Consider the following 21,797-nt stretch of genomic DNA (forward strand, 5'->3'; position numbering starts at 1 on the left):
ATACGTCCTCACCAGGAGGAATCGTTTAACTGATCTGCCCTTAGACACCTCAGGAGCAATTATCCCTGCTCGGACCAGATAGAGCCTTCAGCTACATCATGGAAAGGCAAGGGGTTTTCATGAGGGGATGGTGCACTCAGTAAAACTTCAAGTTTTCTAAGAAAGAACAAAGCATACACCTCCTGTAATGTGTAAAGAACCCAGGACGCTCGAGAGGAGGGTCCTGACCATGCTGCTAATTAGCAAACTTTCATCTGAATGTCTGATATTTCAGTAAAGCTGCCAGTCTTTGCTGCCACAGTCACAAAAGTGTCACAAATACAGCTGGGAAGGGAGAGGGAAAATAATTCTCATGTCATCATGAACATTAGTTCAGTGTTTTAAAAATAATACCAAAAACCAGGCAGATCTTGCACTTTCGGTTTTTATCATTTACTATCTGTGGGGTTTTATGTCTGTATCTGAATCCTGCAAACATGCATATCATACATATTGCACACGTGTACATCCACATGCGAGCAGAGCCAGACAGATCCACAGAGGCAGAGATTTGCATTCATTTTATCATATTCATTTAATTTCCCTTAGTTTACTGGAGAAAACAAGATTTTTTGCTAATGGTACTGCAGTTACACTTAGGGAAAATGAAGTTATCTTTCTCATCTTTATCATCGCATATAATGAAGCAATTTCAGTAACGTGCGTGTCAGCGGATTCTCGGTGATGGTACATCCTTCAGAAAGAATACAAATAGACTTCACTGACCCTGGAGTGCTGAGAGTAACATGAAACTTACTCTGACTTGTAAACTGAGCAAACATGACATGGAGGTCACAGAATAAGGGCATATATGCATTTTTCAGCCCTTGTTTTGACAAAGTGACTTCTTTCTCCAGAGGGACATTTCTGCCATTTTTTTCCAGCATGTTTCACCTTTCACTGGCTATTAATCCCAGTATGACTTAACTGCAAATTATGATTCCCACCTATAAGCTTATGGGAGTTAATTATTAATTTTTTTTCATCATTTATTTGAGCACACAGAGCTAGCCCTCAGAAGATCTAAGAAAATAAGGGTATGGAAAACAACAAATTGAGTTTAAATAAAATTTAACAAGTTATAAATATTAGAACAAATGGAAATTCACATTCAATAATGGAATTTTTTTATTACTAGCAGCTTTAAGAAATCAGGGTAGACCATAACATTTTTGAAAATCTGTGCATTTTCTAATATTCTGTGAAGTATACTTCCAGCTTTAGCACAATAACTTCCCTGTGTCTGATGCAGTCTAACATTTATACAGATATCAGTTTTAAACAGAATTTTCAGAACTTTATGAACTGGATTAACAAAGAAAGTTTTGCTAAAAGTGAAATTATTCAGAATATTCTTATTTTTCTGAATGCATGGCTATGAAACGTGTTTGAAACAGGTGTGGAGAGCATCCCAGCAGAGAATACTTCATAATAAAGGTATCAGCACAGCAACTAGCAAATTTATTCAATGCAATAGAACAACTGTGGATGGGCTTTAGCCTCTTCATCAATTTGGCTAACTGATAAAGCACTATTATCAGATATCAATGTGTACGGTAAAGGACCCTAAAGTTCTTATCCTTGGTTTGCAGATGGGAAAATGAGACATGTCAAAGATCACTGCAGACTTTTGCTGGAACCCACCCTCCTGCAACTGTTTTCAACTATGCCATCAAATTTGATGACAATGGTAGTGCCTGCTTATGTGAACAAAATGTGACCAGGCTTAGTTGTCTTTGTTGTGTAGGTTGTTAGGTCAGTGATGCCAGCTCCAAGTTTGGAAAAAGCAAAATGTCAGGCTAGACCAGGAAGCAGAGGGGCGAAATTCTTTTTTTACAAAGCTGAAGGGATTCATTATTTTTCCAGTGTCATAACCAAACTCCATATCAAGGACAATTTGATGGTCCAGATATGTGTTTTCCCACGGTGAGAATCTTAAAGACATGTCAGGGGGGAGAGCAGCAGTTCTTTCTAGTTTCTAAGTATTGTCTGTTTTTTGTTTTTCTCAACAGAGCTACAGCGAACCTGTTGACGTTAAAGCCTCCCCACAACCTCAGATGATGAATTCCAAGCAGTCGGTGTTTCATGGGCCTGCCCAGGCTCACTCGGCACTGTACCTCAGTTCCCACTACCACCAACAACCAGGAATGAATCCTCACATCACTGCCATGCATGCCAATATCCCCAGGAACATAGCGCCCAAGCCCAACAACCAAATGCCAGTGACTGTTTCCATAGCAAACATGGCTGTGTCCCCACCGCCGCCTCTTCAGATCAGCCCTCCTCTGCACCAGCATCTCAACATCCAGCAACACCAGCCGATTTCAATGCAGCAGTCCATTGGAAACCAGCTACCCATGCAGGTCCAGTCTGCTTTACATTCACCTACAATGCAGCAAGTAAGTTTGAGCTTTTCAGTTGTCTGGGGAAATTTTTTCTGGGGGCAGAAAAAAAAGTCATGCAGAAGTTCATATAGTGAGGGAGATTTAGAGCCATGGATTAACTTTAATTTTGCAGAGTTCCAAAACTGTGGTAGTATGGTCTGAGGGCTTATTCTGTCAAAAGCAAGAACAAATTAATGAGTTTACCTAGATGATGGGGAACTTCAGTGGAACTGTTTGTGCTAGCAACGCTGTTTATCATATTCTTCTGAACACTAGCACTGTCTCCCCCTCAAAATTCAGGAGACATCCTTTAAATAGAACCATGTTCATAGATCCGTCTGCAAATCTGGGAGGACCCTGAAATATAAGAAGTGAAATGTTAAGTCTTTGGGAGACATATTTTACAAACAAAAGGCAAGCACGTCTGGAAAAAGATATGATTGTAGCGTGTGCTGTTATCCTTGTGCTGACTCTGATGTGGAACAGTCAGAGGGAACATGAAACAACATAGATTGTGTTAAACATGCTAGATTAAATGAACCTGATATGTTAATTTATGCTGCATTCATAACCTCATTTTGCTATATAGAAATACCTTTTTTTACTGGAAATAAGTGGGCTGCCCTCAGTATCCCAATATGGTGGCTGTTTTGTTTGTTTGTTTGTTTTGTTGGGTTTTTTATATTCTCAATGGTTTACATCATTGATTCTCAATGCATTTCATAGGAGTTCTGAATGACTGTAAGCCAACCATAGTATTGTGACTTTGGGGCCCAGGCCTATGGAGGATTACAGAAGATTAATTCTGCTGATTTCATGAGAGAAAATGTCCTTTTGTATTGGATGAGATCTGGCTATCAATAATCAGATCTTCCTTTACAAAGAGGCATTAGAATGAAAAATATTTGGATGGAGTTGCGAGAATCTACAAAATTTGTATATACAAAACTTGTCAGTTCTGGTTGATAATACATAGTCATGAACTTGCTGCATGTTTTGAATATCTCTGTAAATTCACCTTTGCTAACAAGGCATTTGCATTTGCTTTCCAAGCTGGAAACATTTCGTCTCAAGATTGGTCTTTAGAGATGGGAATACCTGAACACAAAACATAGCTTCTAGCTGGGAGAACAATTTAACAGAGAAAGAAATTTTCCAAAACAGGACAGGAAAAAAAAAAAAAAGAGGAAAAAAAAAAAAGAAAGAAAAAGAAAAAAGAAAAAAAAAAGAGTTGAAAGCAATCTGGACTGACAAATTTAGTTGTTCAGAAGGTAAATCAAGGTGTGCTCCGGATGATCTGGATTTTTTCAGAGACTTTCATCTTAGTCTCAAGAGTGATTTGGAGTAATCAGACAGGACGGAAAATTTGTAAAGTATTTACAACTTTTTCCTAGTCCAGTTTATTTTCATGATCAGAGTAAACAGATTGAACAGACTTATGACCACACAAAATGTGGAGTCTTTTACTGTCGTGTATTCCTGAAGTTTTTCCTATTACTTAGAAACCCAGTGTCCTGGTGTGAGTGTCCTGGGAGAGCCCATGCTCAAGACTCAGAGAAACTCAGGAGTCAACCCCAAGCGTAGGCAGCTAGAATTAGCTAGGGGAAGTCCTAGACAGGTGAGCCAGGACGATCTGTCTAGAGACCCTAAGCCTGATGCAATCCTGGTTGAATCTGAAGGCTCAGAGCAATGAGAGGCAAAGCAATGGACAGAGACTCAATGCAATAGCCTGCTTGTCGGGGTTTAACCCCAGCAGGTAACTAAGCACCATGCAGCTGATCGCTCACCCCTCCCCCTCAAAGAGGTGGGGAGGAGAATGGGAAAAAAACCTTATGGGTTGAGATTAAAGACAGTTTAATAGGATACGAAGGAAGATAACAACAACAGCAACATCAATAACATCAATAACAACAACAACAACAATAATAATAAAGCAAGTGATGCACAAATGCAATTGCTCACCACATGCAGAAGGGAAAAACAACCCAACCTGATGCCCAGTCTGTTTCCAAGCAGCAAATCCACCTCCCGGCTCACTTCCCCAGTTCCATACGGAGCATGACGTTATATGGCAGGGAATATCCCTTTGGCCAGTCTGGGCCAGCTGTCCCGGCTGTGCTCTCCCAGCTTCTTGTGCATCTGGCAGGGCGTGGGAAGCTGAAAAGGCCTTGACTTAGTGTAGGGACTACAACTACCTAGCAAAACATCATTGTATTGTCAACATTATTCTCATACTAAATCCAAAACACAGCACTATACCAGCTACTAGAAAGAAAATTAACTCTATCTCAGCTGAAACCAGAACACTGGTTCATCTACCAAACATGAGAAACATCTGTGACAGCAGTCTGTTGAGATTATATAGTTATATTTCGGTGAGTTTTTATTGCAAAGTCTTCCAAGTTCAGATTGTTTGCCAAGTTCAGTGTCACTTGTACATTACTTGTCCAATGCAGAGCTGCAGAAGATCAAACTTATTATGTCCTTTCCAGAATCATTGATAGGCATAATTTACTGAACAGATTTGAAAATCTGGCTTTATTTATTGAATTAATAGTACAGTAGGGGCTAGCAAAAGATGTAATGCAGATGTTAGATACTTACATATGTATACATGCAACATCATCATTACTGTATGAATCCACATTTAGGTGTTATTCCAAACCATTACATACTACAAGAAAGATAAGACAATATGAATCTTGTGATGTTTTATTTTACCAAGTTGCACGCTTGTAGTATATGGTGTGTGCATCAATGGCTTGAGAGTACTTTCACTCATCTGTGAGATGTGTGGCATGCAGCTGAGTTTTTTCTAGCTTGAGAGAAAACACAGGGCACTAGGTTGTAGAAAACAGGTGTCTAGAAGTCAATATGTAGCCCTGTACCATGATGACTCTTTCGCTTTACTAAGTGCAAGTACAGTAAAGAAAAAAAATCTGTGCCTCTGTGATCCTGCTCTCCATTGTTAAACTCATGAAAGGTTAGCTTAAATACTTTTTACCAACTTCTATTCCTTAGTCAGAAAAGCTGATGCTTATAATGAAGATACCATCGTGAGATATTTCTGAGCTTCACTCAGGGTGACAGGTGCTTATTACCTGTTGAAATGCTACACTGCCAATCTTAACTACATTTCTCTTGAAGTACTGTGGAACATCTACAAGCCAGTTTATATTTCTTATGCTCCTACTGTTGTTTCAAAGTAATGCAACTTTTGAGCTCTGGAAAATCTGTGTAATTTCACTTTAGAATATTTGTAATACATATTTTCTATTATTTTTTTTAGCATACAACCATTTACACGGTTTGTGAATTGAGTTTAAATATAGAATCTATTTCCTTTAAAAAGTGATGTTGGCAAAGACAAAGCAAAAAGTATGTTAAATTTTAGGGCAACAGGTGTACTAACAACACCGTGATTTGCCATGTCAGAGCAGAATGGTGGTAACCTGTCTAGTGTCTTAGGTATGACTCTTTCTAGTCGTACTCACAAAATGTAAGAAAACACTGTCCCCAGGATTTCATACTGCATTAGAGCATGGAGGGCAGGATGACCACCAGCAGGCACATAGCAAGAAGTCAAGAAACTATAGCCTGAAAGTAAAGGCCTCCTTCTGACTCAGCTGTCAAAAGACTCGGCTCTCCCCTCGGCTCAGAACTGAGCAAACACTCTGCTGATCACAGAGCACGTTAAAGAGGAAAAGACATAGTGGAAAAAAAAATAAAAATAAAAAAGAGCCCTCCAAATGATGACAGCAGCACAGAGTCAACAGCAGTGAGGACAAAGAAGAGGCGTAGCACCGCCCTGCATGTCCGGCCTGTGGTGAGGAGGGAAGAAGGACTCCAGATGTGAGGTTCAGTCCCCAGGAGCGTGGCACAGACTGCTCCGCCTCATAAAAATACCGACAAGATGAAAGGGAGAATATGTAGTCTGATAAAGCAGAAGCGATAGTTGCATTTAATTCAACTTTTTTCAGCTCGTCTTCCCTCAGCTGTTTGATTTCCTTCGTGCTAAAGGTGTGGCGACCCTAAGCCTTTTCCAAAGAGTCCAACATGAATCCAATTTATGCAAGCAGAAAGAACAGAAACTACTTAACATCTCATTCCCTACAGCATGACTTGACATTTTCCTTTTTCAGAAACCTCACCACTGCTCATACCAAACAGCCTAATACACTTTAAGAAGAAATGAGGTAAATTTTCTCAAGTCACACTGCAGCATAAAGCTTAATAGGCAAGAGAGGGGTAAGTCTGTCACCAGCTTCCTAGCAGTCTTCTACCACAGGTGTTTGCAGACTCAGCTGGCTGGACACCACCATTGCAGACAGAGAGCTGTGCTGTTCACATGTTGGAAGCGGCAGTCACAGCTCCCAACGATGGTGGGTTCTGATTTATTTCTTTTTTTTCCCCAACATCCAGCTTTGCAATAGTTCGTGGCTTACTAGTGTGATGCTCAGTGGTAGGAGACTCTGGGAATCCCCGCTCCCTACAGATCCCCTGCTTTAGCACTGTGGCTCTGGGAGATTTGGTCACTCATTTTCTCCAGGAGAAGAAGGATAGTTTCTTATCAAAGACTGGCTTGTAGTACATCTGAAGGACTGCCAGCTCCAAGAAAAATCACGTAAAGATCCAGACCTCAGTCCTGGCAGGCAGGGACGTAGTTCTCCAAAACCACTGTGCGTGAAATCCACAAACTCTTCTTCTGTGCGTAACTTTGAAGAGGGACGGATAAGAAGTGCTGACCTGGGGAAAGAGTTCTGCCCCCACTGCTGCCAGGACAATGAGCTGATCTTCATCAGCTCTGCAGGGAACAGCACATCCTCCACCACTTCCAGCAGCCCTTGCCTGCACGTGTGCAGCTGCCAAACCAAGAGAGGCTGCCAGCTGGAGAAGGGCAGTCTCCTCCAGTAGTCTGCAAAAGCTACAGAACATCAGGAAGATCAGAAGTGTCGGTAGCCAAAAATCCTCAGTGACTGCACAATTTCTGATATTTTTAAAATCAATTAATTCTGTGGAGTACCCAGCTGATGCAGTGCATCCAAGTTGGGCTGAAATGCACAAGGCAAAGTAAAATTTAAGTATTAGCATTTTAGTCATATGCCTGGCAATATTTTTTAATTTCTTTTAAACAATCTTCTCTAGTTTGAGTTATCTAAATATTTTATAACTTCTGCAAAGTAGATTATTTTGTCTCTATTCCTTTCTGTTCCAAAACAGTTAGTGAATAAATTAAATAATGGGCACTACTGTAGACCTTTGGGGTGCTCATTTACATAGTTAATCCTTTCCTTTACACTGTAAAAAATGATCACTTAGTTCTATTCTCATACTTACATTTAAATTAGATTCTGATTTTGATTATATTTAACTTCCAATTCTAAAATATACTATGTTTTTCTTAAATATTATTAACAGGAGCCATGTTAAATTTTTACTTTGTTAAAGCCTAAATCCATTGTGCAGCAGTTTTTCTTTCACCCACTTTTGACACACTGGAAGAATCTCAGTAGATTAGAAGAGTGTGAATTTTCTTTCATTAAATGCTCATGTGAGCATCTCATCACTGTATTATTTTTTTAACTGATCCAGGGTTGCTTCTCTCCAGTCTGTTTCTTAGGTTTGACACGATGTTTAATTTTTATTCAGTTGGGATCAGGTGATCTGAATCTTTACCCTTGTCTTTCAAATCAGCATGATTTCTCCAAAGTTCAGGCTAAAACGGCGGCTGAAGCTGCAACCTGTTTTCTCTTGCAAAGTCATTCTTTCCTTTCTCTACTCAAACAGACACTTGTGCTTCTTTATGAGCATCCCTCCGCCACCCTCCTCCAGCCTGTTGTACTGTGCTGTTTTGTGTGGAGAGTGATGAGACCAAGGATTCGCTCCCTCCCAAATATGCCCAGTCCTTGTTAAGGAACACTTTTAAGTAGCCCCACTGGAAGCTTCACCTTCCCTGCTCAAAATCCTGCACCCAAACATTGGGTGGGATGGTGAGTCCCATTAAAATCTCTGTCCCACTTTGGTTCACAGGTAGAGCAAGCAAAACTAGATTCTCAATGTCTAGTAACCATGGCTGCAAGCGTATGCATAACAAAGAAGCAGAAGATTAATGTATGTCACATTTTATTTTTTTTTTTTTAAATAATAACTCATTTCAGTCTACTTTTAGGTATTTCTTTTCCTTCAGAAAATAAATGTATACAGCAAGATGATTGCATAGCCTGCCACAAGTAATAGCCTCATTTTTTCTAGTATATATTATATACAGTAAACTCATGGACCTGCTGTATTTGTCCAGATTTCTTCCTCTTTTTTGTTAAGGTTTGTCTTCGAATGAGGTCAAGAGAAAAAAAAAAATCATTAATATCTGTCAACTTCCTTTATAACCTTAAGGAAAAATCTTTGTATGATATCACACAGACAGATTTTCAATTTCCTTGTGTAATAAACAGATGCTTTAGGATTTGGATGTAATTTAAAGGTTTAAAATATCACATTGAGATTGATGAATAAATCAGTTGTGAAGACAAAAACATTGATGCCTGTTGAAAATACCTCTCCAGACAGGCAGGAAATGAAATTAGTTCCCAGTAAAGTGTGGAGATGAGGATCACTGTTTAGTTCTGCTGCAGGCTTTTTAGGACTTGCTACAGTGGCACAACGAAACTGCTAGGGCTACAGAAATCTAATTAAAGAGCAAATGTCCCTCCTGACATCGAATTAATCTTTATCAAGTTCCCTATTTTTATTTCAATCTGGAACAAGAAAATGAAATTTAGAATTCTAGGCATGTTGCAAAACAGTTGGTGATTTTCTCTTGAGCATTACAATGCAAAAACATTCAGCATTGTTTAATTAGACCTCGAAGCACTCATTTTTTGAGCACTTTTTATTCCATCATTGTTTGTTAAGGGCTTACATAAATAATACACAAATATTTACTACAGGGCTGTCTCCCTCTGTTGTACAGATCTATATTTCCAGAGTTTTTCCTGTCGATGAAAAAGCTGAAATAATTATTGTTTACATTTTAAACATCACCATACTTTATCAGTCCTTCATATTAAATTCAAATTTCTTAAATTACTTTGCCTTAACAAGTATGCTTTCCAACACCCACACTGCTGATACTCCAATCGCCCTCAGCCCCAGTGGGACCCCTGAGCTGCAGCAGCTCAGCTGCTTCTGGAGCTGGAGCCTGGCTCAGATACCTCTGCACCGCGTTAAAATTTATCACCTGAGCACATCCTAAGAAACAGGCCCCAATGCCAGGCAGTTATAAACTCAACAGACTTGCTAGGTGCAAGATGAAAGTGTTGTTACCCCTTATTTTGCAAGATAGGAGAATTAAGTTTGGATCCGTGGTCCCAACCTTAACATCAGAGGTATCAGTTCAGTCCAAGTCCAAATGCACCTGCGCTTCACCGGAAGACAGCCAAAGCAATTTGGCTGTGGTCACACAGAAAACCTGAGAAAATACAAGAATAAGTCAAGTCCCCACCCAGTTCCAAGCTGGCATTTAAACCACAGGACCATCCTCCCTATTTATCTGAAGTCCAGAAGCAACTGGAAGGATATTGCGCTGATGATCTTTTCCTCTGACTTGGAGTCTCTGTGCCTGCTCACTGTCACGCTGCGCTACAGCACTGCTGGAGCTACTGGCCCCGTACAGTGTTTTTCTTCTACGTATGGTTGTTTCATGAAGACCGATAAGAGAGAGCTCAGGGACTTTGCTACCAAGGGCAAGCCTGAGTGCCTGAGGGTAAGGTGTTTCTGTGGTTAGTTTCCTCTTACAGCTAAATTAGAAAGGCCTTACGGGTAATGTTTTGTATAAAAATGATGACGGTGACATACAAACCCAATTTTTCTGCCTTCTAATTACACGAAACTCCAATTAAAGTCCTTGGGAAGTCTGCTCAATTACAGTTTCCTTTGGATTCGTCGCAGGCGCGGGGGTTGTTCATGCAGCCTGATGTGCAGGTTTAGAGCCTGGTGAAAGGGCTGTGTACAGAGCGTGGGGGTTACAGTCCCCACAGGTGGGGTTTATTTTATCTCGTTAGCAGGTCACTATATAAGTTACATGACAAGTAGATGCAGAATGCAGCTTGCCCACTACTAATGGTCTGTTTCTTGGAGTCACCAGGGACAAAGTGAGGCTTCAGAGAGCATTTAAGGTACTGAGGTGTGACTCGGGATAGTCTCCATATGGAAAATATTATGGAAGAAAGTGGCGCTCATTTACAGCCTAGGCAAAAATCTGTGGTCAGGATGAGTGGAGTGAGGTGACGGTGTACACGAGAGGCACAGTGGGGCAGAACACCTGCAGGTCCTCCGGGGAAGAGAAGGAGTACAGTGCACCAAGAAAGAGGGATGTGAAGAAGGAAGTGGCATGTTATATTTGAAGGAGGCTCATTTCTGGGGATGGAGAGGGACAGGCAGAATCTAAGAATACTCATTTATCTTGATTAAAGGTAGTGTGGCTGAGTTGTTAAACCTGCAGAAAAAAACCAGCTCTCCCCAAAATTCCTGTCTTAATGAAGGCTTTGTGTATAAAGTGACCACACACTAAAAGCTATGAGCTTTAATCCTATCTATTCAGTATGTGGACTTGGGCTAGAACGAGTGGATTTTCAAACTAGGTATCTTGGTTCAAATTCAGTTTCTGATTTAGCAGTTACACATCCAGTTAACTTGAGTGGGAATTGTATGCCCTTGCCCTAGGAGTTTGGTCTGTTTTTTTCAGCAGACATCGATTGCTTTCATACAGCATTCCCATACTTTTACCCAATGTAGTTCTTCGGACTTTACAGGAACATGAAATACATCTATACAGGGTGAACCAGCTGCACTAGCCTTGAAATTTCAGTTGTTCCCCTGGTTTTGAAACACAGCATTTAACCATCCTCATATATCAAAAGAGCTAAAAATTGTTATGACTTTTCATATGACAGATATTTCAGGGAGCAGGTTAGATGTCTCTTTGTAACTTCCACTTTTTTTTTCTCCTTGTCTTCTTGGTTTCAAAAAGCAAGTTATTCTGTGCTACTTTCACTGCATTAGTCCAACAACTGTTAGAAAGCTTTGGTTGAATTTCTGTTTAGTTGAGAGAGAAGTACAAATAAAAGAAGCAGCAGATGGTCCCTTTGTGACTGAATGAAGAAAAAGGGTTTTGAGAACAATATGTGAATAGGTGTAGTCTAATAAAACAGTCAGCCACCTGCTGCCTACATCCTTCAAAAAGATTCTGTTGCATATTCTGGGAATTAACGACTAGTGTGTATCCTTACATTTAATCAAAATGGAAGCTCTAAGGAGCAAACAGACCTTTTTGCCCCAGCGCTGATTGAGTTGTTCTCTTGGTTTTGAATTGTTTCTGCTCTGTCCCTTTTAGTTCCATCTTGTGACTGTGTAATAGCTAACGATGATTTGGCAGTGTTTCATTCCTCAAACCAAAGAAAGATTCCAAAACTTAGAAAGCACCTACACATTTTTTCCTGTTTTAGGTTTGATAAACTAAAGTACACCTGGAAAAGAAGTATTCTACCATTTCACAGTACACACTGTTCATTTTGGGGTTTTTTAATGCACCAACCTGTTGCTTGGTTTCCGTGCATTGTAATGTACTTGCTTTCTCCTCTAGGGATTTACTCTTCAGCCTGATTATCAGAATATCATCAATCCAACATCAACAGCTGCACAAGTTGTTACCCAAGCAATGGAGTATGTTCGTTCAGGGTGCAGAAATCCTCCAGCACAGACTGTGGACTGGAATAATGACTACTGCAGTAATGGGTAAGCAGCCAGTGAATGCCACCTTGTGTTGAGCAACATTCATGACATGAGTATCTGATAGAGAATTTGCAAACAGCTTTGTTGCCTGTTCCCCTACAGTATTTCAGAAGTGCATCTGTGATGGCATTGTATTTATTCAGCAGCTAGACTGTTGTGGGAAAACAAGTTTTCAATACATATATTTATGAGACATTGTTGTCCCCTTATCACAGCACATACACTCTGGTCTTAGAGAACTTCCATTCTTTAGAAAACCAGAACTGAAATCTTAGGGAGAAGGCGTAGGAAAGAAGTGTTAAGATCACTACCTCTTACTTGAGAGGCAAATGGCGCAAACTGTTCTCTCCAAATACTCCATTGCTGAGGAGAGCTTGCTGCTCATGAAAACAACTAGTTTGGGTCATGAAGACCCACATCAGTGAGATGCAGGGGTGATGTGTGGCATACAAGATACGTGAAAGGGAATGGCATGCAGATCACATGACTGTACCAGAAACAAAACACCATACCTGTAGGAGCTCTGTGCCTTTACCATAAAGGTAGTGGCCTCTTCAAACCTTCAACTCCTCTGCAGCATGGTTTTTGTGGAACCATGTTACTGTCCCAGGAACTGCCTCGAAACAATTAAAACTCTGAACAGAAGGTATCTTTTGAGTTTTAAGTGATAGATGTTGTGCCTTGTGAACATGCCCACCAGCCTGACCTCCTCTTCACCTTGGCATGAATCCACAAGGCAAAGGCAGATAAATAAAAGCTCTCGGTTGCTACCAAAGTGTCAAATCCAGCCCAGACAAATGAACACAAAGCAGAACTAAAGACCAGTTTCACCCATTACGTTTACTCAAACCGAGAATTTCACTTGCATTATTGTTTTAAAGTGTTTCTGGAACTCAAACTAGAACTGAACAAAAATATTTTTCTGGTTACTAGTTCAGAGTAACATCTTGACTAGAATTTGCTGACACTGAGGCAGATATTAACTAGTCTGCACAGCAGCATCACCTTCCCCCGTACCTGTCACTGTTAACCCATGACTTTCCCACTTGTTCAGCAGAACAGTCTCACTTCTGTGCTGTACCACCATAATGTCTTGATCTGTGGTGCAGGCCGTTGTAGGAGCCTACCCAGCCCACAGATCTTTATACTCACTTACACCGAGCTCTGAATAGGCTCTTCTTTGTCAAACAAGCCATAGCCACCTGTGGCGTTGATTCCAGGTCGCTTCTGGAAAAAACAATGTGTGATCATTCCCAGCAGTGCTCTCTAGGCACCCACTGAGCATAATTTTCCATCAGCAGAAGCTTTCTCTGAGCAGACCCTGTATATACCCTGTGTAGATATGCCTTTGTGAATCTGTGTGCATGAACTTACCCTATCTTCGCTGTAGCATTGGCATAAACTGCCAGTGCAGTGTAGCTTGCTCTGTGCTGCTCTTGGACTCCTAACCAAGTAAGCTGTAAAGCTGTGGAAGAACAGAACTGGTACCTGGGTTTTGGTGAGGAAGTAGGATATTAAGAGCAAAGCCTTTCTCCCAGAAAACCTCTGCAGTGTGAACCAAGCCCCATCAATGATGCTTCTTCTAAATGATACATTTTTTTCTGACTTCTACAGACTGTTCCAAATTAGAAACTGGTAAATTACTCTTTTTGCTCTGAGCTGGTATGCTTCAGTTGAAGCTGAAACCCAGCAAGAACTGAATGTAAAAGTGTGCTAGACACAGTGTATTGGTGGAAGGTCTCTTGTAGAGCCTGGTCTCCAGTAAATAGTTGGTCTAGTTGGCTTTGCTAGAAGCTTCTGGTGTTCCCTTGCGTATGCTTACCTGAACCTGCCAAGCCAACACGTTCTGGTTACGTTTGTACTAGTAAATAAAGTAGGCCAGAGATATCAGTGGCTGGCACCCATGTTCATGCAAGTAAGCTCTCCTGCCTCTAAGGATAGTGGCCGCGTGGTATAGGGTGCTTATACCCTCAGCAGTAATGGGATTTGTGAGAGAGGGATAGTCAGTGCTACCAACCGGCTAGCGCAGGTGATCCCAAACCAGGGCTTAAACCCATGTCCCCGTCCTGTGCAGTTTAGAGCCAGATGTGGTGTCTGAGTTGCTACATGCCCCTACGGCACTAGGATTTTTCTTATTATTACCGTGGTAATGCAGTCATACTTCAATGATATGCTTGGAATGAATGACATGTTGTGGGTTGTAGGGGTTTTTTTGGAAGAATAGGACTAAAAATTTGACGTATTTTTTAAAAAAAATCACATTTGTTCTTTTTCTCTTTGAACAGGGGCATGCAGAGGGACAAAGCACTCTACCTTACCTGAAAATCTGAAACACCTCTCCTTTCCACTGAGGAATGCAGGGAAGTCTTTTCATCATGGATTGCTTTATGCAGTCAAGGCAGTTCTGCATTTTATTAGGAAATACAAGTTGCTAAGCACTTAGGACTATTTGAGCTTGTGGGTCACCCACTCTGGAAAAAATAGTCTTGCTTCTTTCTTTTTCTGGGGTTTTTTTTTTTCCCCTCATTTTTTCTCTTTTTTTCTCCTTTCCACCCCTACTCTAAGATCCTTTAACGGACATTGCTTTTCTTCTTTCCTGAAGGAAACTTGGACCATTCAGATTTTATGTTGGTTTTTGCTGTGAAGTGCTGCGATAGTAACTGCCTTAGCAACTGTAGATGTCTCGGATAAAAGTCCTGGATTTTCCATTGGTTTTTCATAATGGGTGTTTATATGAAACTACTAAAGACTTTTTAAATGGCTTGATGTAGCAGTCATAGCAAGTTTGTAAATAGCATCTATGTTACACTCTCCTAGAGTATAAAATGTGAATGTTTTTGTAGCTAATTGTAATTGAAACTGGCTCATTCCAGTTTATTGATTTCACAATGAGGGTTAAATTGGCAAACATTCATATTTTTACTTCATTTTTAAACAACTGACTAATAGTTCTATATTTTCAAAGTATTTGGAGAAAAAAGTAAAATATTCCCAAATGATATTAATTAAAAATATTGGCTTTGTCTCATGAAATAAACACAAAAAACCTAGGAAAAAACCTAATGTTGATAAAGAGCAAACACATTTATTTTGTACTGCCTAAAGAATGCTTCTTTTTTTTAAAGAAAATCACTTTATGTGTACTGGTTAGTAAACGTCATTTAAGTCCTTTTATGTATAAAACTGCCAAATGCTTACTTGATATTTTATTAGATGCAGAAACAGATTGGAGACAGCTAAATTATAACCTTTACATATGGCTATGTATTATTGTTTCTTCATACTGTGTCTGTATTTAATCTTTTTTATGGAACCTGTTGCGCCTATTTATGAAATAATAAATATAGGTGTTTGTAAGTAAATTTGTTAGCATTTTAAAGAGGTTTCTTTGACGCTTTAACTTTTGCTGGCACAAATTGTTCACAACTGATGTGAATACTTTATTTAGTTTTTACAGTGACATATATAACACCAAACCTGCTTTACCGGCAGAAAATGAAGGTAACCAATACTTATTTCTGTATTGCTTTGTTTGTTAAGGAAAAAAAAAAGTATTTTAAGTAATTCCCTTTTTAAAGCATTGTAGCAAGAAGTTGCCCAAAACTAAGACTTGAACCAACAAGACTAACTGAATAAAAATACATAATGCTTCTTCTTGAAACTTCATCAGTTTTGATTAATTAGTCAAGTGGAATAAAAATATTACCAACACAAATATTACCAAATATGCTTCAGCCATTTTATTATACATGCAAAAGGTCCTATAGAGTTTTAGGGAGTGTATCACACATATTCATCTTGAAGTGAAAGGTAAGTTCAACAGCCACAGGGAAAGGGATAAAAAAAATCCAAAAGAAGGTATTTTGTCAATGTTTTGGATCAGGGATAGCTCTGAAAATATATTTCTGGAGGATTTAATCCTGGATGCCTGTCCAATTAATGGAGAGTACCACTGATTTGTATTTTCTATGTGAAATAAAGAAAGCAACTCGGATAAAGTACACATTATGTAATGCCATTGATTTTTTCAAAAAACAAACCAGAAACAAAGGTATGCTTGCTTTGGAATGATTTCAGGCAATGTACAATCAGAATCACTTGGCATGTAATAACTAATAAATAATGCAGATCAGATGTGATTACTCAAATGACTGTAGCTGAGAGCTCTAATTTTCCTGTCTTGAAACTGTATGAGAACTCGTGATTAAATTCACAGTTTATTGTTTGTCTGTTTAGTACTTTAGAAATATACCAGCACTACTAATTACCCAATGTCTTCTATTTATTATGTTATAGTAAACTACATTTTCCACTCATATTAATTCTAAAGCAAGAAGATAATTACTAGGGATGAGAAAAATCAGCTTTGATTTTGACAGGCAGTTTTCCTTTTTCTTTTACGGAAAAGAACTGTGTTATCTCCATTTCTTTTAGAGCAGGTGTGCAGTCACATAAAGTTGTTAATTTCGGTATCCAAGCAGAGTTCAAAATACAAGAAAACTTTAATGTAAATAAAAAAAACAAAACATCATGAATAAAATACTTATTCTGTATGAACCTCTGGGTAGTTGGTGTCTCTCAGTCTGTAAGAAGGGAAACCTGTGGTGTGTTTACTGTGCAGCACCTTACCCGTCTAGTGGTGTGAGTGTGGTTTTGTGTCTGGGCTCTGTTTGGATGGGACAGCTATGCTGGAAGAACAGCAGCTTTGGCCAGGGTTATACTGAAGCCACTTTGTTCCAAAGGAAAGATCCAACTTCGATGCATAAAATGTCAGTTCTTCATGTCTGACCTTGGGAAGAAGTAATGGTTGCCGGCCAAGGGCAATCCACTATTTGTTTTCAGCTGCATATTGACAGATACAAATTGTCAATAGATGGAGTCTAGAAGGTTGGGATCCTTTTGTAAGCAGATGAAACTCCACTGGAGTTCATGAAGATATACCCCATCCTTTGCTGAAGCACTGTGGCTTAGGCACCACAGTAACACAGATAGATACCCAAGTCACCATCTGTCATAACGATGATAATGAGAATGCACACAGGAACAAAACAACCTACACACTGAAGCAACACAGTAACGGCAAGTAAATATGATAAAGACATCTGTCAAAGTGATAGAAACCAAGGGAAATAATCTCTTCCATTAATTGAAATCAATATTTTTTTTTAAACTATTTTTAAAAAGAGGCAGGCAAAATGCAAGATTAGCAACATAGGCACTCTGGAAGATGTAAATCCAATTTACTTGCAACAAGGTAAGCAGAGGTTTCGGAAAGGAAAGGCTTTTCGATTTTACAGCTGCTCTCAGTGTGCCCCGTTCCAGCAATGCGAGTCCTGGTCTCTCCATCACCAAACTCACAGAGGTTCGAGCAGAAATCCCATCCAGCTGCTGCCTCTGACCCAAAGAAGCCCTTTGAAAGGACCTGCTATAGGATTCCCCCCTTCTGTGTTTATCCACAGGCGGTAATTAATGTATTCATGAAGGGCCCCAGCCATTCACAATGAAACATAATGTATTCGTGCCCACTTCTCTCACCAAATACCAGTTCCTGATTCCAGTGGTGTCTCTGCCAAATATTCCCTGCGAGGCTCCTCTGTAAACAGGAAACCTGACAATAAAAGAGCTCATTACTGGAAGGTAAAACATGTTCTTACCACCTTCCTCAACCTTCCGAGACTTCATCTCAACCTGAACTACCGTCTCCAAGACTGTATTTGACTATTTCTTACCTGATCCTGTAAACATGGCAGATCCACGGAGATCTCTTTCTGTGCTCTGGGGAGATGGAGTAGGTAAAAATCCTTATTTTGCACAGACTGTGAGAAGTAGCTAAAGAGTTGTATGTAACCCATACAGGAGTTCATCCCCAGAACTCCTATTGATATGTAGGTATAAGTAGATAGATATGGATACATGGATACATACATTCATGGTGACGTGGTTTAGCCCCAGCCAGCAGCTGAGCACCACGCAGCTGCTCGCTCACTCCCCCTCCGCTTCCCCCGACCCCCCTCCCCCCCCCGGGATGGGGAGGAGAATGGGAAGGAAAAGGCAAAACCTCGTGGGTTGGGATAAGGACAGTTTACTGGGGTAGCAAAGGGAGAGGGGAAAAAACCCAAAACCAGTACTTAACAGAGTATACAAAACTGGTGATACACAATGCAGTTTCTCACCCAATGACCGTACAACTCAGACCGCACAGTCAGACCTGTCTTGAAGCTGGACCATCCCCGAGCCGCGCATCCTAGAGCTGTGTTGCCCCTCCCCAACTAGCCCCTCTTTTATACTGAGCATGATGTCACATGGTATGGAATATCCCTTTGGTCAGTTAAGGTCACCTGTTCTGTCTGCGTCCCCTCCCAACTCCTTGTGCACCCCCAGCCACCCCGCTGGCAGGGCGGTGCGAGGAGCAGAAAAGGCCTTGGCTCTGTGTAAGCACTGCTCAACAGCAACAGGTCCACATAACAAAACCATCTCTATATTATCAACACTGCTTCCAGCACAAATCCAAAACATAGCCCCATACTAGCTACTGTGAAGAAAATTAACCTCTCAGCTGAAACCAGGACACATGGATACATAGATACATAGATACATACACAGATATATAGATATACAACCATTGCCATGTAATTATTTATCTGGTGTCGTCAAGTCCTTTTGCATTTAAATAAAATATTATTTAGCTAGTATAGCTGGCAGTGCTGCAGGAGGTACTGAGCACCTCGAAGAACACAAGGTGCTTTGTGTCAGGTCTCACAGACAGCATTTGCTTTCCTTTGCAAAGTCATGTATTTTATTATTACCCAGCAGCGCATTAAATCACAACTCAAATGTAGTTCTTATTCCACCGACAAGAGGACAAGTGAGAACAATGACTTGTAACATTTCAGAGTCTGTCACAGTTACTGCCTAATTAGAGAAACCCACTAGCAAATGTGCATCTGCATGGATCCTGCGACTGTCATCATTTCACATTCTATTAAGGGCTTGCTGCGATAGACACTTTACAAAGAAATTTCGTTCAGACTAATACCAAGCTGGCAAACATGTAATTGGCTAGAAAATAAAATAGGAGAGGAAAAAAAAAAAAAAAAAAAAAAGAGGCAACGGGAAAAGAAAAGGAAACCTTCCTATTTGGAAAACAAGCTGTGTGCAAAAATCCACAGTATACTGCAGAGAAGATCCTTACCCTCTGACAATTGTGTATTTACAATGAGTCTGAGCATAATTGCTCTGATGGGCTGTCAAGGAAAAGATTAATTTGGCAAAGATTAGTATTGACTTGCTGTTTATTAAGGCTTTTAAACAGCTGTATCTGGCAACATTCCTGTAAGTGCCTGTCATGTCTGAAACTCAGGCTCACACCCGGGTGCTTGCCAGCTGTTGCTAAACAATCTTACCACTTTGAGTATCTTTCTCCAGGCTAAACAGCAAGAGCAAAGTATTGCCAAATGAGTCTCTCTCACTTTTCAGATGTCAGTTGATGGCTCGATGGCTGAGCTGATAGCAGCTACCGGCTGCTGGCAGGGTGGTTAGAGAGGTGCTACTACACCAACCTGTCCCCATGCCGAGGGGACAGTGCTGCTGTCAGTCACCTCACCAACACAGAAAACCACAGCTTGCAACTGCTATAATGCGAAGGGGTTTTAAACTCCTTCATGCCCATGATCAAAGTTGGGTAGGAGGCAGAACTCCAGAGCAAGTGGCTGATTCCCCCAGGTGCTTGGTGGGCTCTGATGGATAAAGCCAACAGGTTAGGAGGGTGTGTGAAAGTGCAGTAGACACCATTAATCTTTATAAAACAAGCCAACATTTTCTTCTATGATTTTTTTTCCCCTAGACTGCTGATAAAAGTTGTAAAAGCCACGCACACAAAATACCGTGGGTCAATGGAAACCTGTAAAAGGAAAGATGTCAGCTGTTATTTTTGTTACATTACTTAAAACATTTCAGCTTGCATTGTAGGCTTTAGTAGCTAGCTCGGAAACAAATAATACCAATGGAAAGCAGGATAAACGGCTGCAGCTAAACGCCAATACAAATAGCCATGTGTTACAATTAAAGTTGATTTGGCCTTTCCAATAGAAGTCTGATTTTCTGGGATTAATCTTGACCTTTTCAAGTTGCATCAGGCTGAAATAAGTTGTCAGAACAGATGTGAATTTTGTTTGCAGAGAACAATTGTAATCCAGTAACCCTTAGAACATCAGCGTTTTCCAGAGCACCAGCCAGCTGAACAGCGAGGATGTGGATGGCAGTTCCTGAGCGCACACAGCAGGCAGAACCAGAGGACTCAGCAATGTCCAGAGGCTGGAAGTTTAGGTCAGAAAATTTAAAACTGGAAACAAAGTACTTTTCCTTTTAACTCTGAATTTACCAAGCAGCACAGTGGATGCACAACGACTTGAAAAAAGATATTAGGTCAAGGGTGGATACCTTTGCAAAATGCGTGTTCTGTAGCTAAACCAGACATGTAAGTGGGTGATATTCCATGCACCACTGTTTCGCAGCAGGGTGGGCATATATTTTGCTATACAGAAGTCTCTGAAGGCTGCAAGAATCAAACATTTCAGATGCTGCTCTAAACTAGCTTTCTAAGAAGTTTTGCCTTGCAACTGCATGGCTCCACTATTAACAAGAAAAAAAAAAAAAAGAAAGAAAGAAAAAGAAAACCTCTAGTGAATATTGAGGCTTCTCACACTTTGATAACTACATATATTTGCTGACCTTGGTGCTCCCGAAGTGCCTAGTTTCAGTGAAAGTAAAAAAGTCCAAAGCCTTTCAAATATGGGGGGGGGGGGGGGCAGAGGGGCTACTCACCTTACCGCGCTAGCACAGCAACCGTAAGCCCTCTGCAGACACAAAGCCTGCAGGTTGCTTTTGTATTACCGGCTTTCTTCACAATGAAACACTTGGATCCATGTTTATGCCATCAATGCAGTCATATTGTTAAATACTGAAGATACAAGAGAGATTTTTTTCCTGCTGTCTATATAGCACAGCTTAGATAGCAACATGAAGTTCCAAATTTCATTCAAAAGCATGTCATCACTTGAATAAATAAGGCTATCCGATGCCCTAATTAGTAGAATAAGCCTTCATGTTTTGATACCTACTTCTGCTTAGAGTTCTGAAATAATGAGCTGAGCCTCTCCACTCCTCTGGCATACAAACATGTGCTACATGGTTTTGTTAAGGAGATTCATATAAAAGAAGGTAAGCGATATGCCCAGGGACACAGAGTAATTTAGAGGAAGAGTAGCTGAGATCTGAGAGTTTTCAAAAACAATCGTCATCTTTAGTCGTAACTAAAGTTCAACAACTGTGAAGCAGTGCTCAGATCCACGAGGACAGCTTTAACTCAGGTGAGATTTTACAAATAATAAATAGGGGGAGGTTTTCAGGGTTTATTTGCCCGTAGCGGTTTTCCACTTTTAAGTCATAAGTGTACAGCCAAGTGCTATTTTCAAACTTACCTGTAAACTCTAAAAAGAATAAATAATAAAAGAGAGAGACATCTGAGCAATCTCTGGTCTCACATTGCTGGAATTTTGGATTAAAATTTTGAAGATCATGAGACTG

The 21,797-nt window shown here is 40.3% G+C and overlaps 1 protein-coding gene across 4 annotated transcripts in view; it reads left to right on the forward strand.

Moving 5' to 3' along the window:
• TOX (thymocyte selection associated high mobility group box) overlaps positions 1-16,734 on the forward strand; it is a 221,726-nt gene extending 204,992 nt beyond the window's left edge. For 3 of the 4 annotated variants that reach the window (XM_054818093.1, XM_054818091.1, XM_054818092.1), the window contains 3 exons: positions 2,052-2,438; positions 12,064-12,215; positions 14,498-16,728. In XM_054818093.1, coding sequence (XP_054674068.1) covers positions 2,052-2,438; positions 12,064-12,215; positions 14,498-14,534 — 576 coding nt within the window. In that variant the 3' untranslated portion in view covers positions 14,535-16,728. Of the gene's footprint in view, positions 1-2,051; positions 2,439-12,063; positions 12,216-14,497 lie in introns of all 4 variants that reach the window. The other variant, XM_054818090.1, reaches the window with a different exon arrangement.
• Positions 16,735-21,797: the final 5,063 nt, after the last annotated feature.

This window comes from Grus americana, chromosome 2 (assembly GCF_028858705.1).
Source record: "Grus americana isolate bGruAme1 chromosome 2, bGruAme1.mat, whole genome shotgun sequence".
Taxonomy (NCBI): domain Eukaryota; kingdom Metazoa; phylum Chordata; class Aves; order Gruiformes; family Gruidae; genus Grus; species Grus americana.